Genomic DNA, 22,589 nt, shown 5'->3' on the forward strand with positions numbered 1-22,589 from the left:
AATTGTGATACAAATTTGTTCACACGAAGCACTCGCAGGAAGTGTAAACCTTCGCTGGGAGTATGAACTGAGCTTTATGTGTTGTACTAAATAAATTTAGTTAATTACAACTCTTCACAAGAAATGTCTTTCTTAAATGTAAAAGAAAATGTGTGTGTGTAATCTGAGGGAATAAACCTCTGTTATGTCGTCAAAGCCATTATGTTCCGTCTCCAATTAAAAAGCAATGTAACCAAAACGAGGCTGGGAGGTAGTTAGTCTGGCCCCCCAGGGTAGAATGAGAACCAGCATTTTGTATCACATGTGCACACTGGAAACATGACATGGGTATGATGGCCACCTGATGAAGATTTATTGGACTATTTTTATCGGAGTATTTTAGCAGAATGTTCATTAATTGGTATCAAAGTTGGGATAGATGTGTCATATTGTGTTTACTGTTGGACATTGTTGGTGGCAATATATTTTAATTACGGTGGACGGAAATGGAACCTCTTGTTTTTCTCTGAATCAGAGTGAAACATGTGGGTTGTGATCACACTAGTATATATAAAAATAGTCATATTAAAATTGATTTATTTCTTTGGAAATGTCAAAAGGAGTTTGCTAAGAAAAAACTACTCAATTTTACTGTTGTTATTTTTAACTTTTTAATTTTATGCATGTACTTTCATTTGACCACATAATTCAGTGGTCTTGGTCATCGTACAATATAAAATAATGTAAACAAAACAAAAATTACTAGAAAAGGTCAAATAGTCTGACCCCATATTGGTTTATGATGAAGTTGTATTCATTAGTTCTATACCGAAAAGGGAACAAGACAAAGATACAGAGTTGTATAGCCCTTTTCACACTGCGGGTGCAATAAGATGAAACTCCAGGAAATTCCTGGGGAAGTTTTACCCCACGACTTACCCCATGTTGGTTTCACTCTATGCAATTTTCGTGGGGGAAATGAGCACTCAGTTAATGCTAACACTGGTGTTACCTCGCTTAAAACAGGAGTAGATATTTCCCCGGAAGTTTGCTGGGGTGAGCTGTTCAAGTGTGAACAGGTCAACAAAAAATCTCATGGGAAATGATTTTAGTTTGAAAGTGGCTGAGGCATTGTAAACTTTGGAATAAAAACTAATAGGAAGTTCAGCATTTGTAAGTTTTTTTCGTTTGCGATCTTTCTCTGATTGATAAACAAATAAAGCCAAGGATAGTTCTCTTTTTGCATGCCATGCTGTGCAGAAGAAGAAAAAAATAATAGTAAATAATTAAATAAATTAATATTAAAAAATTGTGTGTTACATTTCCGGTGCACTTATGTAAAATAGCAAATGAAAATGTGTATTTTGAAATCAGACCTTTAAAGCCATTGGACCCTTTCGGTAAACAGTATTGTCCAAGGCCCACACTTCTTGTATCACAACTTCTACATCAAGTAACAAACCTGTGAAAATTTGGGCTTAATCGGTCATCGGAGTCGGGAGAAAATAACGGGAAAGCCCACTCTTGTATCCGCGCGTTTCGCCGTGTCATAACATGTGTTTAAAATAAATCCGTAATTCTCATTAACGAGAATTTATATTGTTTTACTGTTTTCTCAAAAAGTAAAGCATTTCATGGAATAATATTTCAAGAGAAGTATTTCACCACTACCTTCTGTAAACCCTGTAAGTTATTTGTAAATCTGTGAACTTTTAATTTTTTTTTTTCTGTACCTGAAGGGTCCAATGGCTTTCACTTTCACATCAAATATTTTACTTATTAAAATAGAAAATAGTACATTGACAGCTTAGATTTATACTAATTTAAAGTGAACTCTTCGATGCTTATTAGCCTAAACAATGTGCCTGATTATTCAGTGATTATATTTATAGTAATTGTATGTATATTTTCGTACACTTTTTGCAATACACAGTCAAATTTCTGAGTAGATTTTAGCACCTGCTGTTTGCAGCTGCTAACATAGATACTATTTATATTAATTATTCACTGATTTGTATAAAATTTCTTGTTTTAAACCCCACTAGTGCTTTTCCTTATTTTATTCTAAAGTAATCAAAAGAGATAGATTTTTTGCCTAATTTGTATTTTACATGCAATTCAGAAATATTGTGCAAATAGATTTTTATGTTTTCTTTCTCCATAACATCATGGATTTTGATAGATTGGATCTTTATCACATTATAAGAAATTAGTTTTCATTGTCCAATCAGATCGATGATACCATAATGAGGCTTGAGGTGAAAATAGTATGGTACCTTATTTTAAATTATGTTTGTTTCTCATTACAGTCTACAGGGGTTCTGACAGCAATCAAATGTGGCTGTTGATGTATGATGATATCAGAATCAAATGCCAGTTTCCCTTATTAAAACACCAATGGACATGAAGAAGCCATGTTGTTTTCATCCGAGCCTCGGTTTCAAAAACATTTATTTCTAGAAATGACTTATAAACTGTTGTGCCTTTGTTGGTGAAGCACTATGCACATGCAATGTTAATCAGCAACCATGAGTAAATAAATGAATGTGGTATAACCCAAGTCAGAATAATAATGTGTTCAAGAATGTTTATTGATTCCTTTATCGACTCGTCCCTCAATCTTCAAGTAGTTTTTGGAACTGCCTCTTGCTACCGGACAATCTCGGTAGTCCAGTTGGTAAGACACTGCTCTAGAATTGCAAAGGTCGTGGGTTCGAATCCCACCCAAGTAATATGGATGGGTTTTTTTCACAGAGCTTGGGGAAGTACTGAGCACTGCTAACAATCGGTGTGTATGGAGTAAAAACAAAATTAATAAAGTTTTGATGGATTCAGTATACTTGAAAGTGCTGGAATCCATTTTTTGCATTTCAAAACAAAATGGCAGAATTTAAAGCATTGAAGTTGCATTTCAAAACGAAATCCAAATTTATCCAAACTTCTATCCAAATGCTTTTTAGAGGTACTTTCCCTTCAACTCATCAGCACAACTAATTTTGTTTGTAACAGCTGTACTTAAAAACTTAAGTTGTGGCACAAGATTTTATGGAACTTTTAAAAATTGAAATTACGGAACCATCAGCCCAAACGTTAAAGTAACAACCAGGGTTTAGGTATAATATTTAATTGAAAATCTGTTTTTAATTAAATTTTTAATACAATGGTTTTGTAATATTTTAATAACCTACTCCAAAGGCTTTTAAGTTTTAAACGCCTTCGCAACAAAAAATATTGACATTTTATTGGGGTTATTACCGCATCTTATTCATCCCGATAGGTGGTAACTCCGTGCGCATCGGGGAGTTTTTCCAGTTGTTGGCGATCATGAAGGACCAATTATATAAACCGTCAAGCGGGAAATGTTGTCGAGTTGAGTGACTTTTTCATTTATTAAGCGTGGGCACTGCTCATAAAGTGTGAATTTTTATTTGTTAGTATTTTTTAATAAAAGAATTTTCTCGGCTAATTGTTGTTCTTGAGAGAATCGTGACATTCGTGTTTACGGAACCACGCCCATGCAGTTACAACTGAACAATGGACAAAATAAACGCCAACGCACAGCATAATATTATGAACACAGAGATAGGACCTAGCATGTTATGAATAAGTAAAATTATTTAATATAAAAACAAACCCACCTTACGAATCCGCCCGCACATTAGTTCACAATGCTGTGTCTTTTTGTTCAATGATACATGTGTGGTACATACGTAACTATGACACCAAAATGTGTTGACACTCTGGACATTTTTTTTTTTATTTTTTTATATATATATAAAAATACCCTAAAAAGTCTATTGAGGGACCCGTGAAACTTTTTATTTATTTATACTTTAACCACACTCATTCTTCGGAATTATTTAAGATTTTATTTCGAAGTTCTCAATGAAAATACAAGGACATTTTTTGTCTTCTCAATCTCTCCCTCAATAGCCAGCCAAAACTTTCACAGATGATCATCGTTGTGTCTTGTTGACGATTTATACAATCAGCATTACGCTGACAAAACAACCAATCTATGACCCTATAATACCTTTTAAAATCACCTTTAAATTATAATGTATCCTCTCCCGCTTCAGGGTATTTCGATGGGGGAAAACAAAACAATCTTCAATTAGTCGTAATGAAGCGACATACCCCGGCTTCCGCTCAATATTATCAATGGATTGATAATTCAGCCGGGAAAACAAGACTGATTCCTTCCCCACCTACGCATCATCCTCGGTGTGTATTACTTCTCATCATGAAAAGACCTTTAAGAAGAGCGTCGACGCATTAGCCGTTTAAAGGCTCTCTTGTCACCTTTGGTAATTGTCAAAGTATTCTAACTTGGTGTAGCCCAACATTACTATGCATAAAATTACAAATCTGTATTAATATTTGGACACAATTGGTCATCGAAATTGCAAGAGAAAATGAAGAAAGAAAAAACACCCCTCTTGCAAAATTAATGTGGGTGCTTTCAGTAATAATAAAAGCCTTAAAAAGGCTTCTGGCCTGAAATCTTTTAATATTTTTTTATTTGAGTGAGATATAACCACTTTCTCAAAAAACTATACGTAATTCAGTTCAGAGGGAGCCCTTTCTCACTGTGTTTCAAACGCTTTCCATTTCTCCTTACCACAAGTAAGTTTTTATGCTAGAATTGTTTTGAGTATAACACCAAAAGTGTCCAGTGCCTTTAAGTGACCTATTGCTGGAGATGTTGAGGGTATTTAGGATTCTCTGTTCGGAGTGAGTCGTTAGCCCATCATGGCCCAATAATTTCATAAAAGCCTGTTATAAGCACAACAAAATTGCTAAGCATATAAACAATATGTTAAGCAAACATTGAGTGGGCACCAGTCGCAGCAAAGTCAACTTCATGTAATTTTGGATGTTAAATTTGCATCGGGGATAAAGAGTATGAATTTTGGTTTTTACCCATACACCGATGTGTTTTTATGAAATCGTTTGTTGCAAAAATAAATGGGGGCGGGGGTGGGAAGTGAACCATTTAGCCACTGTACCGCCCAGCCGCATATAGCGTTACACTGTATGCGGTACAAGGAAACCTCGCTAGCTTGTGTTTGTAGAAAAAAAGGAACATCAAAAGAAAACTCGATAGTCATTAGTAGGTCTACGCATTTTGTTAATATATCTAGTTGTTATAGATCGTTATTAATTCTCCCTTCACAGTTGACTTGTCGAAGCTAATGATGATGAAATAATTTATCTCTTACGAAAAATAAAACGCTCATTAGTAAACAGGAAACTGTTCATCATTTATGATGATGATTGTCGAAAATTAAACGCCTTCGCATTTAATCAGTATGAGCATTGAGCCAGACAAAAGCCTTGAAAAGCTATTGTGTTCATTTTATCCGTGCACACAAATATTCGCCATAACAATTACTCGCGTAGCCGTTTAACGAGAGGCATTTATTGTTCCCATGAGAACTTGTACTTTTATACAAATATACTACCGAAAGGGTAAAAGATTGTGCATACACATTAAGCCATGGCTATCTTTTAAAATTTGAACTACGATTCCAGTAATTTACTGCAAGAATCTTGAGAAATTGGATTTCAGCAAACTCGGGCGGTGCAGGGACTAAAGGGTTAACTATGGGCTATTATTGATACACTCTTAAAATATATTATTAATTTTTTAATTTTTGGTTTTACCCATACACCGATGTGTGTAGCACTGTATACTCAGTACTTTCCCCGAGTCCTGTGAAAAAAATCACAGGCATTTTACTCGGGTGGGATTCGAACCCACGACCCTTAAAATTAATATTCTTTATCCCGATGCAAATTTAACATCTATAAAATATATTAGTCAAAACAACACTTGGTCATACATGTATGAGACATGATTTTGACTGACTTTACATCAAAATCATGTCCCATAACTAATTACTTTAGTTTTAATTAATATATTTCAAGAGTGTACGGATATTCGTTCTATCAAAACTTCGCACTGGATAGAACGAGCCGAGATTGCAGCGATTTTGTTATTAAAGCTTACTAAAAAAAAATTGGCCAAGTGGCTGAAAATAATTAACTAACAAAATCACCAAGTATAAACTCAAAATAAAAGTGTTTACCTATATTAGTTAGGCCCTCCAAACAAATGAAAACACGAACGACCGAATAACTTGTGACAAAATAATATGTTGATTAAATGGCAGGCAGACTAACTGTATGAAAATATAAAAGAATGATAAAATTTGTATCTAAAATTATAAATCATTCTTAAATAGATAACTTAGATATGATTGAAAGGGTAGTCTTTTGTTCAGCTTCAAGTGGGGGCCGATTGAAACCGTGTGGGGTCATGCTAATTTAATTTTAAAACGGAGTAGTGAAACTCAACATCAAGATAATTAAATAAATAATAATTAAAATACTTGATAACGCAAAGGCATAACAAGTACAGTACACATTCACATTTACCTACGCGTAAAAGTTATTCCTAATGTAGGCCTACAATTTGTTAAATCGGATTTACAACCCTGGGTGAATGGTGGAGGTGCCATTTTATGGTTGCGGAAAAATAAAAGAACTAGAGGGCGCAATCAATTCCATATCCCCAGCCAGTGCCCTCACCCCCCCCCCCCCCAACCAAATCCCCGACCCCCCCCCCCCCCCCCCCCCCCCCCCCCCCCCCCCCCCACTGAATGTTTTACCCCCATCTTTTGTCCTTGCTTGTAAACATTTCAATTTTGTATTGATCTATGCACGTCTGTATAATGTCCGGCCCGTGAATATTGCATCATTCCTCTAGCACATAAACGTGCACTTCATGAATGAACGTCGTTCCAACATCTAGCTATGATGAAATCGCACAGTGACACTGTGATGAGAGTTCAGAGGTTGTAAGGTCAAACTAATACTACACGCCGATTGGTCAATTTTGGAGGTGTGTTATCGAAAGGTTGCATAAATTATGTTAATTCATCGCTGTGTCAAAATTTTACTGCTGGTTGTCGGCTGCTCGCCCTTGCCATGCGCGCAATAACGTGAACTACACGACGAAAAAATCAGTGGCGAGAGCGAATGGAATTTTCCGTTGTCACCCACCAGAGTTCGATAATCGATGTCTTACCGGCACAATTTCCATGTGTTTTGTAACAATAAAACCGGATTTCCCCGACTCGTCTTCTGTTTAGGACATCCAAGGTAAGTTGAGATGATTGTCTGTTATTGAAACCTTACCAGTAAGGGTATTTCTACCAACATTTTAGGGTGATAAATTGTGCAAAACTGCGAGGCTCTGGTGTTACAGCTAAATTTAAACCGGCGGGCTACTCGCAGATGACATGGCCGGCCGTCGTGCGCGTGGTTGGGCGGGCTCGCCTGGCGACGACCGTACGACCCACGACAGAGTTCTCGGTAACATTTCAGTCGCTTAAGTACCGCTCATTCCAGGCCATTAATACCCCCTTCGAATCCGACTAAGAATACTAAGATAGCATGTGCTATATTTGACTTGAGTTGCAGTGGTGTTTTTATTTATGGCAATGCGGGAAAAATTATTATTATTATTTTTTTTTAAAGTTACCTTTTGTTTTGTGTTATTGGAATTTGTGTTACATTCCTACTGTAGATTAGAAGTTCCTCTTTAGAGAAGTGCTTGAATAAAACCTATGGTAGAGCTGCTGTTGTTGATTGATATAAATTACCAAGTTTTGCAGGTTTGTTATGTCTACAAAAAATTATTTGGAATTGGACTGCTGTGTTGTATGAAATTTGTAATAATTTCTAAAACGCAGGCCTAAGCAAATATACAGTATATAGCCCGGTTCATACTTCCTACGAACAATTCGCAGCAGTTGCCCATTGCTCTACTCCCTTGCGAATATTGCTGCGAAAGGAGGGTGTGACGCAAATTCATGTCAAATTCGCTTCGCATTCGCAGGAAGTATGAACCGGGCTTAACACTTGGAGAGTCAGTTGAGTTAGTATATAAATTATAGGGCTCCAATTATAGTTTTATAGAGAAAAGGCTAGCCCAGGTTGGAATACATTGTTTCTGTAGGCTACCTAATTTTGTTTGCATTTATAATTATAGCAGCAACGGAGACTTAAGGCAATACTGTACAGCCAGGGGGCAATAGTGTTCTTAGTTGTGATAACGTAACCCTCTCCTCCCATCGAACAAAGGTAACACTAGGGAAGCGTTACAGGGTTACGTTATCGCAACTATAGTGTTCTAAAAGGCCTAAACTTGTATTGCATTCAGACCATGTAGAAAAAATACAAGTCACCAGTTGATCTCTGGGTTTCCAAGAAGAGGAGGATGAGGGCCTTTTTATTAAAAATTTGTTTATTCCAAGGAGAAACAACAACATTTGCTGGCTTTGTGTTTTAAAAAAATGTGGAAGTTTGAAATAAATAATAAAGGTAAAACTTTAAACAAGATGAAGCGACATGAACTTTTTATTTAAAACATTATTCGAGTCCAGTAACAAAATTTAGCTACAATCCCTTCAGTCTTGTGGTTATACAAATTTGAGGCCTGACTGTTTTTATCCTGTTTCCCCATGGCAAAATAGTTTTTACTGTGCATGAAACATGCACAGTGGTAAACAACCAAACAAACGACAACAAAAAAAGGATCCCTTCATGCTGTTCAATGCACTTATTGGCTTTTTGCCATGTTTTTACAGTGGACAAAACAAATCTCTTGACAGTGCTTCAAACTGTCAAGTAGAAAACTTCCTTGATGTATACCTCAACATGCACAAAATAACAAACCTATGAAATTTTGAACTCAATTGGTCATCAAAGTTGTGAGATAATAATGGAAGAAAAAACACCCTGGTTACTGGCCCAGTGCTAAAACCACTGGCCACTTGTCTGTGGTCCAGTGTTGCATCTCAGCTAAGAGCAAAGCAAAGACATCTACATTCCTCAGCAAAAGTGTAAAGTACACTCACTGTTTCAATGGTATGGTCTAATGAGGAATAAAATATTGTGTATTTATGAGCTCATCCTCTTTAACACCCCCCTTGCATCCCCCCAGCCCAGCCGCCCAATGCAAACCATGCTCCCATTCCCATCATTCTTTGTGAGAAAAATGGAAATAAACGTACGGTATTAAGCTAACACTCGCAGGTCACACAGTACAATGTGTTTGAACTGTACTATACTTTATAAATAAACTGACAGCCCTCTAGCCAGCCTCTACACACAAGTACATTTAACTTAGACTGTGAAGTTTGGTACTATTGTAGGTGATGACAAGACTTGTGTGGTAACCAATGGGATACAGTCTTGTGTACATCATTGCATATAATGATTTAAAGGCAGTGGACAATATTGGTAATTACTCAAAATAATTATTGGCATAAAACCTTACTTGGTGACGAGTAATGGGGAGAGGTTGATGGTATAAAACATTGTGAGAAACGGCTCCCTCTGAAGTGCAATAGTTTTAGAGAAAGATGTAATTTTCCACGAATTTGATTTTGAGACCTCAGATTTAGAACTTGAGGTCTCGAAATCAACCATCTACGCACACAACTTCGTGTGGCAAGGGTGTTTTTTTCTTTCATTATTATCTCGCAAGTTCGATGACCGATTCAGCTCAAATTTTCACAGGTTTGTTATTTTATGCATGTGTTGAGATACACCAACTGTAAAGGCTAGTCTTTGACAAGTACCAATAGTGTCCACTGTCTTTAACACTTTCCTTGTGATTTTATTGTGTTGGCCCGCATTATCATAATACATGGCTCGCATTTGGGATGGAAAGTCTACAAGACTGCAGGGCTCGTAGCTTTAAGTTTTTACTGAACCAGAATTTATTTAAAAAGAAATCAGACCAGAATCAAAATGAGAAGAACAAATGCCTGCACAGTGTATTACACACTAAAGGGAAGGTACACGTTTGGTAACTACTCAATACAAATATTAACTTATAAACTGACTTGGTAACGAGCATTGGAGAGCTGTTGATAGTATAACACATTGTGAGAAACGGCTCCCTCTGAAGTAGCATAGATTTTGAGAAAGAGGTAATTTCTCACTAAAATAATAAAAGACTTCTAGCCAGAAGTCTTTTATTCCTATCTGAAAGCACACAAATTCGTCCAATAGGGTTTTTTTTTCTCTCATAATTTTCTCGCAACTTCGATGACTAATTTAGCTCAAATTTTCACAGGCTTATGTTGGGATACACCAAGTGAGAAAACTGGTCTTTGACAAAAACTAAACATGTACCTTCCCTTTAACCTGTTTTTTTTTTATATTAAACATTTTCTCTAGGCCTATAAATATCTTTTCCATATGTAAGTATTTTTATTCTCAACCTATTTGAAATTCATATCGAAGTCAAAACTCCAAAGTCAACATTTGTAGAAACATGTAATTTGTACAAAATAAAATAAAATGTTACACTTGAATGGGCAAATATAATATAATTGAAAAACACAAGACTTTCGGACTTGTCCTGTCGCGAGTTGGCAGACACTAAAATTCACTGTCCTCGGGCCTGATGTATAGTGTATCCCTGCCTCCCAACATCTACTGCCGAAAATTGATTGATTTCCTATTTGTTTTCTCACCAAGGATCTCGATCTGAGAGAGAGGCATTGCGTCAATCCCCCCCTCCCGCCCCATCTTTTGGAAATGATTATCTGATTCAATTTCATTCAAGCATGACCTGTTTCCATATTCAATGTTTTTGTGTCCTTGTTTTTGTATTTTGATTAACTTTGCGTAGGTGTTCTGAAATATTTTTTCTTTGAAAAACTGTACCCAGTAAAATATGCACCACACATGTAGGGCCACACCAAAAATGTTTCTGGTACATGATAGAAATGCATGTAACTTCCAAATTGTTGAAAAAATTGTCAGCAAAAAGTAGTGCCCAAATAATTTAATTGTGTACACATACATGTTGGATGTTTTTTTACACAGCACTCTTACAAAATGAGTCATATAGCCTACTGTTGGTGGTTTCCCTATTTAGTCATCTTTGTTCAGGCTACTGGCAGTCAGTCAGAAACCACTCAACCTGTAACTGTTATAGCCAGGGATCACAACCAAGTTTTTGACACAACCTGGTTCGGCAGGGTTAAAGTTGGAGGTATAAAAAGTATTTACTACAGCGGGATTTTAACCTGAAAACCTCAAAATTAAATTTGAATTATTTACTTCATCTTGGTGCATCACAGGAACCTGTATCCTTGAAGGAAACGCGACTTAAAACCAAATCCAAAGACTCCAAACCTAAATGGCTGTCCAGGAGGGGTCGGCAGCACAGGCACGCTGGCTTCTACAGAGGCTCTCCACCCGAGAAAGCACCTCCCGTCTCAACACACTCGAACAACTCGCATCTTGCCTCGTAGCCATCCACGAAAGCATCCTCGAGCAGCTCCCGGAATCTCAGCAGAACAGCCTCGAAGGCAGCAAGGGGTTCATCGAGGGATGCCTCTCAGGCAACTGTCGAGACGGTATAACCGAGAGCCTGCTGCAGCCGTTGACGATCATCTTGCGCTTGGCTCATCAGTGTCCCTTCAGCGATGTACGGGAGAAATGCAACAGTCTACTTACTTTCTATAAGGTGAGTGGAATGAGAGATCAGGAATTTTACACTTTTGTCTGAATTCAGACTTTTTGGCTTCTGCTTTTGTGAAATTTTAGTATTTGAAAAGAAGAAAGAAATTAATGGTGTTTTGCATATCAGCCAAAATGTACGCAAATCAGCCCTATTATACATGGTTGTGCATAGGTAGAACCCTGTAGAGGACCCATGTACTTTAAAGCATCCCCTGTACTTATTCAATCGGCATCTTGCAATGTTTTATTTCAAACAAAGCCGGAGTGAAAAGTTGTGGTTTGTGCTGTAATATGTTAACAACAAAGACTTGACCGGGCAATGAACCGTACTTGCTTATGCCACGAAACCCTTTCACGCTGGGTTCCATAGTTTGATGACTTGTTGTTCACCTCAACTTTGAGTTGTCATACTGTATACGTGTACCATCATCTGTTAATAATGATTCTAATGTAATTTGGTTCCAACAATCCCAGTCCTGGCTGGAGTTCAGTGAGAATGTGGGTTTGTAGAACAAGCTTCCTTTTTATTCTTGGAATGGGTTTGGTTTTAGAACTGTTGGGCCGCTGATTTTCTGTTTCGGAAAAGACTCACTCAATAAATAATGTTTCTTACTTGCACAATATATTTGAAATAAAAAAGTTGCATCCCCTCAGTGCGATCCCTCTACTGCTGCTTCTCAGGTTGTCCTCAACCACACACCATGGGTACCATAATTGATGCCCGCCCTTGCCTATTGAATTCATGATCAGACAACTAGACTGCCCTCAATGTTGACTTACGTCAATTAAGTCTCCATTAAATCTGCTTACTGTACATTCGTGCACTGCAAAGTGGTGCAGTGATCATTGCAGGTGCTTGTAGTATTATTTGCTTCAACAGTTAGTACGCGTTAGGCACCCTATATGTATGAGGAAATTGTAAATTTCGACTAGAGAATTTCAAGGGCACCAAGGCAATGACATGGGGACATCGTGGCAATTGCCTTCATTGCCTCTGTGAAGTATCAGGCCTGCAAGACTTGTGCAGTTACCTTTTTCACAATCCATTTTGGCTGAAAACATTATCTTGAGAATATCAATATATTTCTAACACTACATACCACAACGTACAGTACTTTGATGTTCTGACCGCAAACATTTTTCTCAAGGGCAAAATGACATTCGATAGGAGTATTGTAAACATACTGTGGTTATTTGAGCTGGGTATTTGACAGTTTGATAACGGTGATAAATGGACAATTAGAAACAGATCCAATTTGCCTAGGGTGTTATACATTTTTATGTGTGCTGTGGTGCACCCAAAATGACATGCACAAAATTCCAACTTTAAGTAAGAAGTTCTACTATTAAATTCAAAAGTCAATCATACATGTAAATAAGGTTCTATAAAACATTATGTCTTTCTCAGCTGAAAATATTAGCTTTTAGTATTTAAAAATAAATCATAAATTTCATGTTTTTCGGCCCATGGGAAATTTTACATTCTGTTTAGTTCCACATACCGTAATTTGTAGCTTATAAACCATGGTTTATTTGTTGAAAATACAAGCCAAAAATAATGGTTCATTCAAGACTCTTGAAGAGTTATTAAAATTACAGCGGACCAAGTTTTGAGATGTGCCTCGTTCTTGATATCAAAAGTTTTTCCACGAAAGAAAAGCTTTGAAATTTTCTTTTTAAAATGGGGGCGTGTACAAATTTTGCCAGCTAGGAAGTCCAGGCTCTGTGGCTATTTTGTACAAGTTCGATGTCACTTACTTCTATACCATCTTTATAATGTTTTTTTTTCTGGAGGAGATTGGTGTGGTATGGATTCTGAATCCTGGTACACTGTTCAAGCTATTAGCAGTTTGGGGTAATTTGTATCATAGACGCCCTGTCACCAGACTATTTGTTGTTTCATCTTAGTTCTTGTTAGGTCAGGATAGGTCAGGGAATTGATTCTGTTTAGGGCAGCCAGTAAGCTAGGGGTCAACCATCATGTGTAGGCTTTACACACTGAGGTCGATATCAATTAATCAATCAGAGCAAGTGACATCAGAGCACTGCTGACAGGTCGGTCCTACAGTGATCTTGTGTATACATGGACTGCATTCACCAGCAGTCAACACAAGTCCAACACTCAATATGTTTTTGTATCAGCAAACTTCAATTGGTGCAAATTATTTAGCGGGGCACTGCCGCCTGGTTCTTACGCTGGTATAAAACAGAATCCCCTGATTCACCATGGATCTATGGTTTGTACCTTACTGCATGTTGTACTTGTATGTAGCAAGGTACAGCACAACACTCTGGTGGCAAAATTCTGAGATGAGCTTCATTTCTGGTTTTCTTAGTTGATTTGTTTAAAAATTAATTTTACTAAATATTTCATGGCAAAGTATTACTTTCCCCAAAATAATATGACATAATAGCCATAAACGATGTTTTAAAAACTAATTTATGAAGTTCGAAAACGTGCAAGACTTGCACAGTGTCTTTATACAGACATTCTTAACGTTAGCATGATGGGCAAGTTTGCAAGTGTGTCTTCTTTGGTAGGAATTTATCACATGAATGGATGGAATTTGGCATCACTATCAGTAATAATACTAAGATAACGTCTCGTCAGCCATGACAGGCCTTACAAGTTCAGTACGAGTTGCCTAACGAGGTTCCATCTTTACAACCAATCAACAATCCTAATTAGAGTATGATAGTAGTGCAGAGTTCTGCCCAGGATTTCTTGATTGTCAACATTTCCTTTTTCCTGGTGTGCTATTATGCAGAATCTACTTTGTGCATTCATCGTACGTGTAGATTGTTTTCACTCTTGTCCTCATTCCTAATGTGTAAGTGGGTTCTGATATTAACCTGGAGAAACAGGCTAATTATTTGAAACTCATCTTTCTTGAGAATAATAATGATGAATAACATGGAAGTTTTATCCATAACTGCACTTCAGAGCACAATTACATTATTTTTTATATACAGTGTATGATTATACCATGATACGTTGGTAGCTCTTTGATTGCACCGCTGGGTTGCACCTCCCTGATGCTTCCACCTCCATGATACTTCCATACATATTTGTACTGTTAGACTTACTCTATGGTTAGACTATCAGGGCCCAATTTCATACAGCTCCTTTCAAAAGTACAACAAGTAGCTAAGCACAACAATATCATGCTAACCAGAATTTGGTTACCAAACAAAATACTATCTCACAATGTTCAATTTGTGACTCTTTTTATTTGCTAAGCAGGAACAAATTGGGCCCAGATGTGATAACCAGATGGATAACAGATCAAGGTGACTTCATTTGGATGTCATAACATACATGTGTAGGTACCTGTATGAATATTTTTAAAGTTAGTAAACGACAGAGAGGTCAGCCTTCGGTTTCACTTTACAATGCTAGCCAGCACCTGACTGACCCATCCCTCACTGACCTGGTCATGGTAAACTGCTTTGTCTGTTATCATCACACAGGAAAGCTTGTTATTGCATATTATACCTTTCAATAAATTTAGACTCGACTCATTTGCATATAATGCATCTCGTGTTGCCATGCAATCATTCTAATTGCAGCTCTGTCGACTGGGTCATTTGACTTCACTTTCCTTTGTTCTGGCCGTATTTAAATAGTTTTTGTTTGCTGCCAATCATTTTGAAGGCACTTTCCAATCATGTGACGCGCAACAAAAACGTATGTTACATGGCTCGCGACGGGCCGGGTAACATGAAAAGTGATGTACACCGGTGTACATCACCTTGATCGTTCCCAGCGTTGGTCGATTTCGCGCTGTGTACAAAACAACCGCGGGTTCGAGAGAACTTGTTCTTGTTCATCTGCTTATTAAACAATGAATAGGGCAAATAGTTCGTCGTAATAATGTTTGAAGATGACAACAAAACTTTGAGAAGAGGAATAACAATTATACAAAGGTATAACAAAACAATTGTTGCACGCTGTGACTGGGGTCCATGGGTTTTGTACACCCTCTAGGGGAAATGGCACCCTCGGCTTCGCCTCGGATTCCTTTTTCCCCCTCGAGTGTACAAAACGTCATGGACCCCGTCACAGCGTGCAACAATTGTTTATTGTCCTGTGGAAGTTTGAGCCCTTGGAGACTCATTGAACATTCAAACAATAGAAAAGAAATTCACAAACCGTGCAAATTCACACCTTTTTGTACATGAACAAAATTAATAATTAAGGGGTTGAACAAAACAAAATTGACTACGACAGGATTTGAACCAAAGACCTCCAGGTTAAAGTGCAGGCCCTCTACCATTTGAGCTATCTAGCCCTATGTTGGCTGTTTCCTTATTTTGTCAATGTCTTTATTCAGGGTGCTAGCCAGAAGCCATAATAACCATTGGATGCAAAAAAAACTTTCCATGTAAGTTGACAAATCAAAATTGGCGATAAAAAAAGGTAGCCGGGAAACAAAACAAAATTTGAAATCTGAACACTGCTGCTTTCAACATGAGTATCTCTGTGATGTTTGCTTGGTTTACCAAGGAAGCAGGGAAATTACTTTGCCTGTAATGAAAACTGCTTGCAAACAATCCCTGTCTACTCAATTTATGGCCGCAAGCTTCAATTTGCTTGTTTTCAGGTGCATCATTTCGGAGAGCCGCAACTTTAAAAAAGCATAGGCCCCCCCCCCTCCCCGAGGATGTTTCACTTTTTTAATATCGGTGGCTGACATTTAATCTCAGCTGAAAGTCAATATCCCCTCCAAGAGACGCTAACACTTGCATTTTTTTTTTTTCTTCTTCTACTAGGCTGTATTTTGGCATTTTATTGTTTTTCATTTTAGTATGTTCTCGATCCAAGGGAGTTGATTTCTTTCTTATATAACGGGAAAAACAAAAACAAAACACTTGTTTGTGTAGTAGCTTTTTCTGAGAAGAGATGTACCGGTAACTTACTTATGAAAGGGGTGATTGCATGTTAAACATTTCAGAGTGAGTTGTGAAACAATGAATAGGGTTTGCCCTAGTGTTTCTGGCATTATGGGTTGTCTGTGTGAAAGTATAGTGTAGATTACAGTGTTTGTTTGGGTCTGTGAAACAACTAGTGGGAAACTCGCGCCAAGCTCAGGTCCTGCTACATAATAATGGCGTCTTCTATAGCGTCAGTATCCACTCATGGTGCTTGCTTCAACAAAAAAAGTTTCCTCTTAGTCGTCCTCCAGCGATGCAAAAGATCAAGAAAATAAAAAGGTCAAATGTGTATTGAATGTTACTGAAATGTTTAAAAAAAAAGGAACGCCTTCAGGGTTGTTTTGAAAGTGTAGTACATACATGTAGGGCAGTTAGTACACCACCAAGGTATCTCCTAAGAAGACAAGCCTTCTTGAGAAGATACAGATACCTTTATGGTCTCATCCTAGGAAAGATCACCAAGGCTCTGTTCTCAATAGTTTAACCATAGAAAAAAGGACCCATTCTTTGTGACTAAAGTAAGGAGGTCTTATCTACTTCAACTGCTCAAAGGAGTAAATTATGGAGTGCATCATCTCTCCAACCTGGATCATTCCAAACTTTTAATGTTTCCATTCATCTTACTTTCACACTCAAGGCGCAGGGTGTGGGGGACCAACTGAAAGTGAAAGTTTGATCTCTTTCTCAAGAAATCTGTTTGCTTGCATTGTATTCTGATGGTGCTTGAGCAGTGTTAGAAAGATTTCATTACAGTGCAGAGGTACAACTTTGTGGGAAAAGTCTCTTCTTAGGAGAGAAAATTGCCACATGTTGTGCAGGATTCTGTCCCAATAAAGCACCAATTACATGTTTGTGACCCAAACTGTGATGGGAAGTTTATTGTTGGAAGAGACTATAGATGTGAACTGCCCCAAAGTTTCATAAATCTCATCATACGTGTCCAGACTCCAGACTTGCATGAAATAAATGGTTACAGTTATAGGCCTACTGTACACATAACTGCTGAAGATGGTCATGATTTGGGAAAGAATATATTTGTAATGTACACAACACACCGTGTATTGTACATTACACTACACACATCTTCAGTTGCCCATAGTTTTCTTCTTTGTACTCGAGGGCTATTTTTAGTAATGGGACACAATGGGGTTTTGAACAGTTTCTGGGATAATAGACCATGCAAGTTTTGCACATGTTCAAAATTCATAGTTTTCTTCTTTGTACTCGAGGGCTATTTTTAGTAATGGGACACAATGGGGTTTTGAACAGTTTCTGGGATAATAGACCATGCAAGTTTTGCACATGTTCAAAATTCATGTAAAGGTACATTGTATGGTGCCCTTCTACTACACACCTACAGTGGACTTGCGTCGCATTAATGTAAATGTGCACTACACAGAACACAAAGGGGAACCTGACTGCAGAAACGGGGCGAGAAAGGTTTTTCTGTGAAGCTGCTGTCGGAAGAATTGGGTCAAACTATCATGCAACGAGAATTCTTATACCAAATCGGAATTGGCGGCTTTTGCTACGACTGCTGCTAGTGCTAAGGGCCTGAAACATTACTCTTAAAGGGGCACAGCAATTTTCCTCTGGCAAGGGGCACTTTTTGTGGGAAAAGTTTGTATAGGATTCTCACAAAAGCATAGGGCACCAGGGCAAGTCAGGCCTGATACTTCACGGAGGCAACGAAGGTGATTGCCTCCGTGTCCCCCGGTCATTGCCTTGGTGCCCTTGAAATGCTTCCGTACAAATTTACAATTTCATCATAGGGTGCCCTTTACCAAGAAGAAAATGCCTTGGTGCCCTTGCCCTTCCAAAAACGAAGCATACAGCCCTGGCAAGTGCTGTGGGTGCCATGGATTATTTCAAGGCCTTTATTAAGGGTTTTGCTTAGGACGCCCCGATACACAAAATGCATTGTGTATAGTGATCCACTTGTAGGTAAAATGTTGCCCTACATGTAGCTGCCAATTCAGACAGTGTCTTAATTGTCATTTCATAAAAGGAATCGGCCTATTTCACAGGCCTTCAAACTGTTAGTTTGAAATGGCAAGGCCATTTCAGCTTAGCAATTGGGCAACTGTAACTTGTGATCGTGATAGGTTGTGGCCAATACTGGGGAAACAGTTGCCTGAATTTGTTTTTCTTGCCTCAGATTGGTTGCGGATTAGATTTGGAATGTAACAAAAAACACAACAGAAACCAAGATGACCACACGACAATGTATATTACTTAACTTCCCCTGCCAAGCCCCATCTGTTGACCTAAATCTATGACATGATTCAAATACCACTTCCTTCATGTCCTTTGATTTTTGCCATTTGGCAATAACACTTCCTGTAAAGTTGTCCCAGGTTATCATTGTAGAGAAGCTAGTTAAAAACAAATGATAAGAGTTGATTTTTTTCTGGTTCAGCTTCTTCTTGATTTTAGATTGTTATGATTTCAATGCATAATGAGGAAGTCGCAATTTTTTTTTTAAATTTAATAAGTATGGAAAGTGTGGAATTAGGACAGTGATACTACATTTTGTAACGAAGGCCAAAAACCGTGGTTCCCCATGCCCCTTGGTCACTGCCGGCCTTGGTGCCCTTGAATTGCTATCAGTAGAAATTTATAATTTCCTCATAGGTTGCCCATTACCTATGAGAAAATGCCTTGGTGCCCTGGCCCTTTAAAAAATGAAGCAGAGAAGCCTGAATGTAGTTGGTGAGCGGACAATAGAAGTGACATTAGAATTTGCAGTAGTGGCATAGACAAGGAACAGGGTTTGTCACTGTAGGAATGATACAGAATGACAGTAATGGGACAGCATTCAACCTTAATAGTGGTCCCCTGGCGGGGAAAACACCCTTAGGGCATGAAGAACCAGTCCAATTTCTGTCCAAGTGGTCTGGCTAGGGCTAGTTCAGTGGTCCTAGCTCTGGAGTTTAACAGAGGCCAAGAAAGGGGTTGCCCGGACCAGGGCCCAATTTGACAGACCTGCTAAGCACAAAAATTTGCTTAGCGTGAAATTTTTGCCTTGATAAAAACCTGATAACCAACCAAATTTCCACTTGATTTTTAGGATAAGCAAACAGCAACTGTTTCTTATTCTTATTCTTTATTTGGCCATTAAACAATTACAAATACAAGCAGACAGTATGTCAAATAGATAATATAAGTACATGTATACTAGTAACAAGCAATATGCAACACATGGAAATTTGGTTGGTATTCCTGTTTTTATCAAGGAAGAAATTTCATGCTAAGCAGACAGTATGTCAAATAGATAATATAAGTACATGTATACTAGTAACAAGCAATATGCAACACATGGAAATTTGGTTGGTATTCCTGTTTTTATCAAGGAAGAAATTTCATGCTAAGCAATTTGTTGTGCTTAGCAGCTCTATGAAATTGGGCCCAGTTGGCTTGACTTTTAACTGGTCCGCCAGGTTGTTGATTGGTCCGTCATTTCTAAAAACATATGTGTTGTATACCAATTGATACAATATCCTTGCCTGGGACATAAAGCCAATGGTCCAGTGTGTTGTGTAACACACATCAAAGAACCACAGTGCACTTATCGAAAAGAAAGGGACTTCTACACGTGTTCCTGGTTTGATTGGCTGCATATTGCACCACAGCACCTGTAAACCACATGGTGCTAAGTAGAAGGAGTAACATAATTAAAACCATAGAGATGTTCAAACGTAGTCCCACATGTACCTTGTAGGAAAAGTACTGAATGTTGGAACGCCTTGAGCGTCACCGAGTCATGTTACGAGAGCTATGTAATATTATTACAGCATTCATGTACTGATCATAATAAATCGACGTCATGTACCAATGGGTACCTGGGGGATTTTCCAAGAAAATCTTATTAGAAAACTTACTCAAATGTACAGGTCTGACAGTCACCATGTTTTCCATCTCCAACAGGGACAATTTGTGTCAAAATTGTTGTCATTTGAAGAAAGAATTGTTTACAATTCACCAAGTAATTTGCTATCATTCTTGGCACTTCTCAAGGTTGTATCTTCACAGAATATACATGTAGACTGTGCACCCACCTATTATGAAAACAATCCTGCCTGCTGTGACCTTGACAGCTGCCCTCTGTTGGCCAATTGTTTTTAGTTTTTTTTTATATAATCTTTTGAAGGATTATGTGTCATCTTATTATGTACACATTGTACAGTATCCATAAAGGTGCGTTTTAAATGTGAGTTCATTGTGTGCGTCCAGGATTTTAGCGACATCTGTTGTCAAAGGTAAATTGGTGAAAGTTCATAGTTTATTAGAATCCTGGGCACAACAAGTGATACAGGGCCTGGGGAAACTTTCAAGTTCAACAACAATGGAGACTTGTTTTTTTTTTATATTTTTATGTAAGAATTAATAAACCAGGGAGAAAGAATGTTTGTGTGACCTGTAGATTTGGAACCCTAACCTCATACTTGCTTGCAGGGTAAGTTTGAAAAAAACCAACAAAAAGAACAATGGAGACGTTAGGAAGGCAATGAAACCTTTCGTTATCAGAAATAAATACATGAACATGAAAGAGAACAGTGTAATATTTAATAATTCAGGGACAAAGGATATTTGTGTCTATAGATTTGCACCCTCATGCCCTGCTTGAGTATAAAAAAATGGAAATGTAGAACAAGAGAACAATGAATGCTTCATTTTCGAAAGGGCAAGGGTACAACTCCATGGTAAAAGGCACCCTAGGAGAAAATTGTAAATATTTACTAGAGCATTATCAGGGCACCAAGGTAATTACCATGAGGCACAGAGGCAATTGCCTTCACTGCCAGTGCCTCCTTGAAGTATGTTTCAGACCTGATGAATGTTAATTTTATTTTGGTAAGAGGTTACAATTGCATTGCATTTTTTTTTTGTATTAAAAAAATAACATTTATAAGCTTTCCCTTCCATAACAACACTTGATTGACATATAAGACAGGTTTTGGTTGTATACAAAAATAACCGAAGCCAGTGTCTCTCTTCCCCTGCAGTAGTTTTCCACTCGCTTGTCTCAGTACTTTTCCACTGGGCAAGCACCGCTGTATACCGCCCCCTGACCCTGGCTGTGCAGCGGGGAATGCTGGCTTTCATGCAGGGGCTCTGGCAAGTGTACTGGGACAGATCTGTACAGATCTTCAACTGAAGTCGTAAATTTCGATCTTGGACTTGGAGAGCCTGTGCCCAATTTCATAAAGCCTACAAGCACAAAAACATGTAAGCACAGAAAAGTATTGCTTAGTAAAAATAATTTTAAAAAGGTTACCAGCTGAAATTCCATACATTAACCATTGCTGTGACAGGTACCCTGCTCATTTCTTGCTAAGCAAATTTGCAAAGCAGTACTTTTCTGCTAAACAGCTTTATGAAAGTGGGCCCTGGAGGGGGTTTCTTGGGCATGACCTTCTAATGTATTAGAATGACGTCCCAATGGAGCTGACATTCAAGGTCAAGGGAATGTTCTGTTTGTGTATTCTTTGAGGTTATAAGATATGTATTTCGTTGGCTGTACTGTCGACGACGCTCAATAGTTGTTTTGAAAAATGTATTTGAGGGAAATAGGGTGCCCAGAGGTGGGTATTGAATGTAACTGACAAATTAAAATCATATTTTGGCAATTAGCAAACATCAAAATTCAATATTAGAGCCCATCTCTTGGCAGCTTTGTTTTGTTTTAAAAATTGCGTAGGGCCTACCCGGTATGTTCTCAGTTTCCCAACCCAAGATGCAATGTCCATAAAATTATGGGCTGTTCTCGACCATTATAATTCTTTTATCTCTCCTTTGTTTTTCATTCAAACTGTAGAAATGTGGTGGAGCTATTGCTTGTCTTAGTAGTTGTAGAATCTTGCCAAGTCCAAGTCTATAGAGACACCAGGAAGTGTATTGTGTACCAAAGTGTAGGGCTACTCTGTAATAAATGTGACTGTACCAAACTTTAGCTCTGTTGTGTTGCCAGTTCACTCCAGAGAGTTGTTGACCCGGATTCCGGAGCCACACAATGTATAGAAGTTTGTTCAACCTTGCTATTACCAAGGGTCCACACTCTGCCTGCCTGGTCTCAATTCTTTTCATAGGGGAATACAGTGTGTTCCGCTTTCTGTGGTACC

General features: G+C 38.0%; 1 protein-coding gene across 1 annotated transcript in view; it reads left to right on the forward strand.

The window, feature by feature from the left end:
- The first annotated feature begins 6,995 nt into the window (after positions 1-6,995).
- Positions 6,996-22,589, forward strand: part of LOC117296352 (sestrin-1-like) — a 50,050-nt gene continuing 34,456 nt past the window's right edge. The window contains exons 1-2 of the mRNA XM_033779233.1: positions 6,996-7,146; positions 11,148-11,536. Of these exons, the coding sequence (XP_033635124.1) occupies positions 11,207-11,536 (330 nt within the window). The 5' untranslated portion in view covers positions 6,996-7,146; positions 11,148-11,206. The remainder of the gene's footprint in view (positions 7,147-11,147; positions 11,537-22,589) is intronic.

This window comes from Asterias rubens, chromosome 11 (assembly GCF_902459465.1).
Source record: "Asterias rubens chromosome 11, eAstRub1.3, whole genome shotgun sequence".
Taxonomy (NCBI): domain Eukaryota; kingdom Metazoa; phylum Echinodermata; class Asteroidea; order Forcipulatida; family Asteriidae; genus Asterias; species Asterias rubens.